Source organism: Salmo salar, chromosome 19 (assembly GCF_965601325.2).
Source record: "Salmo salar chromosome 19, fSalSal1, whole genome shotgun sequence".
Taxonomy (NCBI): domain Eukaryota; kingdom Metazoa; phylum Chordata; class Actinopteri; order Salmoniformes; family Salmonidae; genus Salmo; species Salmo salar.
The window spans coordinates 55,615,331-55,624,613 of record NC_138309.1 but is presented as its reverse complement, the minus strand read 5'-3'; the positions used below and the strand labels follow the sequence as shown (position 1 = coordinate 55,624,613).

General features: G+C 40.5%; 1 protein-coding gene across 3 annotated transcripts in view; it reads left to right on the top strand.

The window, feature by feature from the left end:
- Window positions 1-2,737: 2,737 nt before the first annotated feature.
- Window positions 2,738-9,283, top strand: part of pemt (phosphatidylethanolamine N-methyltransferase) — a 114,533-nt gene continuing 107,987 nt past the window's right edge. The window contains exon 1 of one of the 3 annotated variants that reach the window (XM_082965476.1): window positions 2,738-2,882. Coding sequence is in view for 1 of the 3 variants with exons in the window: in NM_001141302.1 (NP_001134774.1) it covers window positions 6,856-6,930 (75 nt within the window). In the remaining 2 variants the exon portion in view is untranslated. Of the gene's footprint in view, window positions 2,883-6,707; window positions 6,931-7,213; window positions 7,509-9,283 lie in introns of those variants that run through there. The other 2 variants (NM_001141302.1, XM_082965477.1) reach the window with 2 other exon arrangements.

Here is a 9,283-nt window from a genome sequence, read left to right as displayed (position 1 = left end):
GTCACAACCCGGCTCGTGGGAAGTGACAAAGTGCTCTTACCAGGGCACAAATTACAATATAACAATAATCAATAATTTTGCTCTTCATTTAGGCATCTTACATATAAAACTTTATTTGTTAATCGAAAATTGTGAATAACCCACCACAGGTTAATGAGAAGGGTGTGCTTGAAAGGATGCACATAACTACGCAATATTGCGTTGTATTGGAGAGAGTCTGTCTTAAATAATTTTCCATACATTTTCCATTTACATTTTAGTCATTTAGCTGACGCTCTTATCCAGAGCGACTTACAGTAGTGAATGCATACATTTCATACTTAAAAAAAAAATGTGTACTGTACTTTGTTCCACACACAGTCCGGGCCTGTATTTAGTTTTCATGCTAGTAAGGGCCGAGAAGCCACACTCACATAGGTATGTGGTTGCAAAGGGCATTAGTGTCTTAACAGCGAGATTTGCCAAGGCAGGATACTCTGAGCGCAGCCCAATCCAGAAATCTGGCAGTGGCTTCTGATTAAATTCAATTTTCACAGAACCACTTGTTGCAGTTTCGATGAGGCTCTCTTGTTCAGCCTGGCTCCAGGGTCCCTTCCCATCCAGGATTTCTTCCCACGTCCACGACTCCAGGTACCTTCTCTCACGCTGCTTTGTCCTTTTACGTTGGGTAGTTCTGTCATAGGGGTCGTTGAATGGAGACCAAGGCGCAGCGTGTATAGTGCTCATTCTTTATCTTTAATGAATACACTTAAAAAACCAAACAACAAAACGACAAATGGCAAATGACCTCTTACAATGGTCAGGATGTGTGTCTCCTAGAGATGAACCTACTTTGGTGCGAAAATTGCAAATCAATCCCAGAACAACAGCAAAGGACCTTGTGAAGATGCTGGCGGAAACAGGTACAAAAGTATCTATTTCCACAGTAAAACAAGTACTATATCGACATATCCTGAAAGGCTGCTCAGCAAGGAAGAAGCCACTGCTCCAAAACCGCCATAAAAAAAAGCCAGACTACGGTTTGCAACTGCACATGGGGACAAAGATTGTACTTTTTGGAGAAATGTCCTCTGGTCTGATGAAAAAAAATAGAACTGTTTGGACATAATGACCATCGTTATGTTTGGAGAAAAGGGGGAGGCTTGCAAGTTGAAGAACACCATCCCAACCGTGAAGCACGGGGGTGGCAGCATCATGTTGTGGGGTGCTTTGCTGCAGGAGGGAATGGTGCACATCAAAAAATAGATCATGAGGATGGAAAATGTTGTGGATATATTGAAGTAACATCTCAAGACATCAGTCAGGAAGTTAAAGCTTGGTTGCAAATGGGTCTTCCAAATGGACAATGACCCCAAAGCATATTTCCAAAGATGTGGCAAAATGGCTTAAGGACAACAGAGTCAAGGTATTGGAGTGGCCATCACAAAACCCTGACCTCAATCCTGTAGAAAATTTGTGGGCAGAACTGAATAAGCTTGTGCGAGCAAGGAGGCCTACAAACCTGACTCAGTTACACCAGCTCTGTCAAGAGGAATGGGCCAAAATGCACCCAACTTATTGTGGGAAGCTTGTGGAAGGCTACCCGAAACGTTTGACCCAAGTTAAACAATTTGAAGGTAATGTTACCAAATACTAATTGAGTGTATGTAAACTTCTGATCCACTGGGAATGTGATGAAAGAAATAAAAGCTGAAATAAGTCACTCTCAACTATTATTCTGACATTCACATTCTTAAATTAAAGTGGTGTTCCTAACTGACGTAAGACAGGGAATTTTTACTAGCATTAAATGTCAGGAATTGTGAAAAACTGAGTTTAAATGTATTTGGCTAAGGTGTATGTAAACTTACGACTTCAACTGTAGTTGCGGAGAGTCCCTGTAATCCTAGATTCAGATAATTCAGGTGAGAAAAAACATCACCCAGATAGGCCAGTCGTGTGAGAAACTCGTCATCATGCAAGAGGTTAGACAAGTGAAAATTAATGGTCAGTAAAGAAAACTTTCATCTTGTTTCTCAATTCAAGAAAACGTGTCAATACTTTGCCCCTTGATAACCAGCTCACTTCTGTATGTTGTAAAAGCGTTACATGGTCGCTGCCCATACTTTTGCATAGTACAGAAAATATACGAGAGTTCAGGGGCCTTGCTTAACATTTTTCACTATAGTGTCCAAAACATCTTTCAAGCTGTCAGGCATTTCTTTGGCAGCAAGAACCTCTCGTGGATGCTGCAGTGTACCCAAGTGGCGTTGGAAGCAACTGCTTGCATGTGCGTTACCACTCCACTATGTCTCCCTGTCATGGCTTTTGCGCCATCAGTACAGATACCAACACATCTTGACCACCAAAGTCCATTTGATGTCACAAAGCTGTCCAGTACTTTAAAAATTAAGTCCTCCACAATAGTATGGGGCTTGCCTGTCCTAGCCACTCAGTAGCTAACCATATAAGACACTTCTAACCCCTTCTTATTAGTGGTATCTGTTGCTTTTATACGTCTTACTACTTGAAAGTCGTCTTAATTCTCGCTCAAAAAACATCCCGTGGCTTATTTTTCAAATTGGCATGTTTTGTTTCTAAATGTCTGCGCAATAGTGAAGGTTGTGAGAGAGTACTTTTGCACTGTGGCTGAGGAAAGGCACTACTTCCAATATAAGTGAACCCGAAGTCAACGTAGTCATATTTGCGGCACTTTGATGGTCCAAAGTCCCTGTCTGTTGTTCGGTGCTTTCCCGGGTAAGGGGGCAGTAGCTCTTCGGCTGCATCAGATTCACAACTGTCAGTGTCCATGCTAGCTGGGCTAACAACAAATGTTGAATTACTGTTGCTAGCATTGGATGTGCTCGTGGAAGTAGAACAACTTGTGTCGTCGACAGGTGCAGGTAAGTACTGCTGGTAGTAGCAGTACTACCAGTGGAGCTGGTATGTGTCTATGGATGCGGGCCTTACTTTTTAAAAAACATTTCATACATTTTCGAGAAAACGGAATGAGCAGCAGCTACATTTGGCTACATACGGACCGTTAGTGGAATTCCTGCGAGAGAGTAATGGTTAATGTGATTGGATGTTAATTATTTGACTAGGCTACCTGTATTTCACATTGGGTTGTTATTTCGCTGAACACCAGATCGTTTAATTACATTTTTTGGCAGTGAAACGAGGCTACTCAGGCGAGGAAAAAAAAACTCACCCAAATGTATAGCCCCGTTGAAAAATATAAATGGACTTTGAAAATGTGAAGATTTTTTTTATTATAAAAAAAAAAGAAAGTGAATCACATTTTTATTTGGCGTTTCCCCTGACAGCATTGCGCGTACCCCAGTTTGGGAATAGCTGTTGTAGATTATAAAGGTATGTTTTTGGGTTAGGAAAGTATGTAAGAATAAAATATTTCAAAAATGGTTTGGAGAGCCTTTACGCACAAAAAATGTATGAATACAAAATACAGTGGTTTGATTCATCCTGAAAGTTGTCATATTCAAGTTCAATCCATAAAATATTGGAAGGTGGACAAAAGTGTACAATAGGGGTTGAACAATAATCCTACAAATCTACCTAATTCTCACTAATCATGGAACAGTCGTCGTGGACCATGCGCCAGGCTCCAATTTAACCTGCTAGGTGTGGTCTGAGTTCCATAATGATTGAAATAGGCTACTTGTCCCAAATTATTGCACAACGTTAGCCTAATATTATCCACTGATGCTAGCAACCCTCAGGAACAATTTCCAAGGACGTGATAGAAGAAAGAAACGTAAACGAATGTAATGATGCAAAACATTTATGGACAATGCATTCGGAAAGTATTCAGACCACTTCACTTTTTCTACATTTTGTTATGTTACAGCTTTATTCTAAAATGGATTAAAGAAGCATGTTTTCTCATCAATCTACACACAATAACTCATAATGACAAAGCAAAACATTAGTTTTTAGACATTTTTGCAAATGTATCAAAAATAAAAAACAGAAATACCTTATTTACATAAGTATTCAGACCCTTTGCTATGAGACTCGAAATTGAGCTCAGCTGCATCCTGTTTCCATTTATTATCCTTGAAATGTTTCTACAACTTGATTGGAGTCCACCTGTGGTAAATTCAATTGATTGGACATGATTTGGAAAGGCACACACCTGTCTATATAAGGTCCCACAGTTGATTAAAACCTGCTCCAGAGTTCTCATGACCTCAGACTGCGGTGAAGGTTCACCTTCCAACAGGACAATGACCATAAGCACACAGCCAAGACAACGCAGGGGTGGCTTTGGGACAAGTCTCAATGTCCTTGTGTGGCCCAGCCAGAGCCCGGACTTGAACCCGATCTAACATCTCTGGAGAGACCTGAAAATAGCTGTGCAGCGATGCTCCCCATCCAACCTGACAGAGCTTGAGAGGATCTGCAGAGAAGAATGGGAGAAGCTCCCCAAATACTGGTGTGTCAAGCTTATAGTGTCATACCCATGAAGACTTGAGGCTGTAATCGCTGTCAAAGGTGCTTCAACAAAGTAAAGGGTCTGAACACTAATGTAAAAGAAATATATTTTTTTTAAAGAGATTTGCAAACATTTATAAAAATCAGTTTTTGCTTTGTCTTCTGGGGTATGGAGTATAGATTGATGATTTTTTAAAATTTTTTAAATACATTTTAGAATAAGGCTGTAACGTAACAACATTTGGAAAAAGTGAAGGGGTCTGAATACTTTCCGAATGCACTGCATGTGGTTATTACTGATGGTGTCTCCCAATAATAGCTAATATTTAACATGATACAAATTGTAAAATAAAACAGAAAAGCCTGGGCATATAATCAAAACATTCTAAAGTGCATACATCAACTCGGCAGGTTCAGCCCTCCAGAAGCCTATAGCTGGGTCTCCACATTTTACCCACGCAAATAATGAGGGCACACAACTAAAATTCGGAATAACGGCACAGCTATTTATATCTTATTTCCCTGTGGAAAAGGGGCTGCAATACATGTCATGTTGATATGATTTTCAGTTTACTTCCATATGGCTGGTTTCATTCTTCTCCAGGGATCATGAGGAAAAATCATCTAAAATGATTGCTATGTGTATTTACAATCCCCTTCTCCAATCAGATTACTTATTTACCTAGCTCTTATCAATAGATCTTATCAATTTATAAATTACAGTGCATGGAAATTGCTGTTATTTATAAGTATATGCTTTTTCCACTTGGAACTGGCAGGTTCGCTCGACTTTATTCATGATTTCCTCGCGCGTAAAGGTGGTGGAATTCAGTCAAGGTCAGAATACGGCATATCTCTAGACACACCTCCGCCACACCTTCATTTATTCGAGCTCCATCACAAACGAATAGCGGGTGAATAGCGTGCTATTTTCATGCTCAAGGTCAGAATACGCAGAAATAAAATAGCATAAAAAAGGAAATGCGTTCCATTTCCGCACGCTTAACTCTGAATCCGGACCATGGAGATGAATCCGGACCAGAGGAGTTCACAGGAACCAATCAAAGGTATCAGATAAGGTTTCATCCAGCATGTTTACCCATTGTTCTCTGAGAGATGGATTTATCTGCTTGTACTGGGCCAATATGAATAAAATAAAGATGAATTTACCAGAGTGATAAATATACTGTTGCTATGCTGCTGAATATCATATTCTTTGGAGCTTTCAAGAAAAGGATTTCACTGTACTTGTGCACGTGACATTAAAACTTGAAACTTCTTGTCTCCACATGTTTCGATCCCAGCCCCTCCAGGGGGGTCCCTCCATGTCGTTGTGTCATTTTGAGTCCCTCAATGCCATGACGTGCTTCTATGTCCTGATCATACCATGAATGGTTAACTGAGACTTCAGTATGAGGGGGTCAGATGGGGGATGGTGAGACAATCAGTGATATGTTACCTGGCCACACCACACCCACGGAAGTGAAGTTTCTTCTCTGTAATGAGTCTTGTTCGGAGTACCTCCCTGACCCTTCACCGAATGCGAACAAATTCACCATTAGCTTTGGTTGGTTAAAGACGATCCTATCGCTGATTACTTTATTTTGTACAATGCCCCTCGTGCCCCGCTTCACCACAAACTACTTGATTGATGGCAGTCTCAAGAGTAAAGTATGTGGCGAACGACAGAGCAGTGGAAGAATTTAGTGTCATCATTATAAGATATGGGATCATGCCTCTGTTTATTTCTTAATGTAATCATCCACAGAAAATACATGTATTAATGTAACCATCATTGATTGATTTTTATTTGCCAGTGAAAAACGTACATATACAGTACATACATTTTAAAAACGTGACCAGGATAGGACAATAAAGTAAGGGACTAATTTCCATTGTGGTCTCGTTCATCCTCTGTGACAATCCAGATCTAATTATGTTTCACTGTCTACTTTAAATACATTTAGTGTCTAAGCCTGTTGATTTAGCCTGCAAGCACTAATGGCAGTAGGCTAGATGGCAGTAGTGAGATCCAGATAGTGTTTTTGAGTAATATCAATGCATGTTATACAGCAACCTGTTCGACTGTCTGCCTACAGATCATTTCAGTAGGTTACGCGTTTCATACTAAAATGTTGGTCATCGCAACAGTGATTCTGGTAGATAGATGGCCTACCTGGTTGTGTCTCGCGGTTCTGTCTGTCGTGGCTCAATGATGATGACCTTTGAACCGCGTTACCCAGAAAACACCGCGCTGTCGGCTTCAGTAGGTTAGAGTTGACTGTCGTATTTGTTCTACTACTAATCTTGGTTAAGATGTTGTCATACATTTGGGTCAATTATTCTGAAATGCGTTGCTATCAGCACATATAAAGCATTCACGTTCTCAGTCAGTCGTTCTTTCTACCGTGGTGTGTGTGTATGAGCGGCGTTGCCGACAAGAGAAATCCCGTGCTGGATTGTTGCGGAGGGCTGAATAACGTGGATTACAAAAAGGTACACGAGTGAGTGGGTGATACATATGGTACTCGTGTGTGCGCATGACATTCAGACAGTGCAACATTTGGGTTGGTATATTCTACAACTAACTATCGTTGATTTGTTGTCACATGTTCAAATCGTTGAAGTGTCATTCGCCACACAGTAACCCGTTTTAGACAAAGAATGTATCGAAACGAATGAATTGCCACACAACCACTATAACGTGACATCGACCATTATTATCTATGACAGAGACAATGTGCAGTACACACTGCGCAGAATGTTGCATTCCGTGAGTGTATGTGAGATGTGACCGAGTTGGTTTAGCAACAACGCAGTGCATAACACGTTTTAGGTAGTAGGCTACAGTGTCGCCATGGTGTAGAGTCAAGCTGCTGGAGAGTTGTGGGTCTGACAGCTCACACAAATAATATTGTAGCCTACTGCTTCTGAATATTGCTAGAGCCTGCATGGCTGGACCGCCTCTGGGTATCACTTTGCAACCTGGACACCGGGGCTAGACGTAACATAGTACATCAGGGACAGCTAAATTAGAATGAAATATATGCTGGATTGTTGTTACATTTTGTAAGGTATGTATTAAAGGTAACGTGATATTTTCTAAATTACAATTTGTACAATATGTTACACATTTTCAATACGTATGAAATGTTACAAATTCCAATTTGTTGTGGCTAATGCTGGGTTAGCTGGGTTAGGGGAGGGGTTAACTAACATGCTAAGTAGCTAAAAAGTAGTAAGTAGTTGCTAAAGTTGTCCGTGATGAGATTTTAACATCCAACCTCTGGGTTGCTAGACGTTCGCATTATACCCTCACCCATCCATCCCGAACAACCATCCTCCTGACGTTTGCGTTATATTCTCACCCCGACCTTCTGTCTAATGTAACCATACCAAGCGTACCATGTCATACTAATTTGAGGTCATGGATTTTCGTTTACGATGTTACGTCTAGCCTATGAGACCAGCCTGCACTTTATTTAAAAAACATTTTTATTTCACCTGTATTTAACCAGGTAGGCCAGTTAAGAACAAGTTCTCATTTACAACTGCGACCTGGCCAAGATAAAGCAAAGCAGTGCAACAAAAACAACAACACCGAGTTACACATGGGATAATCAAACGTACAGTCAATAACACAATCGAAAATCTGTATACAGTGTGTGCAAATGAGGTAAGGTAATAAATAGGCCATAGTGGTGAAGTAATTACAATTTAGCAATTAACACTGGAGTGATAGATGTGCAGATGAGGATGTGCAAGTATAAATACTGGTGTGCAAAAGAGCAGGAAAAAACACATATGGGGATGAGGTAGGTTTAATGTCTACTTATAAACTGGCTACCTATTTAATCATTTAACCACTAGCCTCTTACATGATTAACAAAGGATTAGCCTACTGTCCTTCATAATACAATGGTTTTGAATCTTGTTAATGACTAACAAGTGATATCTAGACTAATGCTTTACAAACAACCAGTGGATAAGAAATATCTGATAATGGTTTGGTTATAAGCAGACCTTGAACTGAAGTATTAGCCCACCTGCTTAGACCATCGTTTCCTACAACATGTTGGAAATGTAGGCTACATTTATTAGTGCAAATTATAGCGGGTGTTTTAACAGAGAGTCAAACCAGTAACACGTGCCGGTGGGTACATATGTTTTAACTGATGTACTGTAGGCTACTTAATTCAGCTTCACGGTGCGAACCACACATGCAGAGATCATCCGTTCACCAACTCTGCATCTCAGAAAGACACGAAGGTTGGAACCAAAAATCTCAAATTTGGACTCCTCAGACCAAGGACACATTTTCACCGGTCTAATGTCCATTGCTTGTGTTTCATGGCCCAAGCAAGTCTCTTCTTCTTATTGGTGTCCTTTAGTAGTGGTTTCTTTGCAGGAATTTCAACCATGAAGGCCTGATTCACGCAGTCTCCTCTGAACAGTTGATGTTGAGATGTCTGTTACTTGAAATGAAGCATTTATTTGGGCTGCAATTTCTGAGGCTGGTAACTAATGAACTTATCCTCCGCAGCAGAGGTAACTCCGGGTCTTCCTTTCCTGTGGTGGTCCTCATGAGACCCAGTTTCATCATAGCGCTTGGTCTTTGCGACTCCACTTGAAGACACTTTCAAAGTTCAAGACATTTTCCGGATTGACTGACCTTCATGTCTTAAAGTAATGATGGACTGTTGTTGACCTTTGCTTATTTGAGCTGTTCTCAGTGTTGCCAACTCATTTTAAGGGAAGTTGCTAGAGGCAGGTCGATTTTGTTGCTAAATGAAGTTGTGATGTCATTGCGTGACGATCATTGCGTTTTATTTTTAAATGCAACACATTG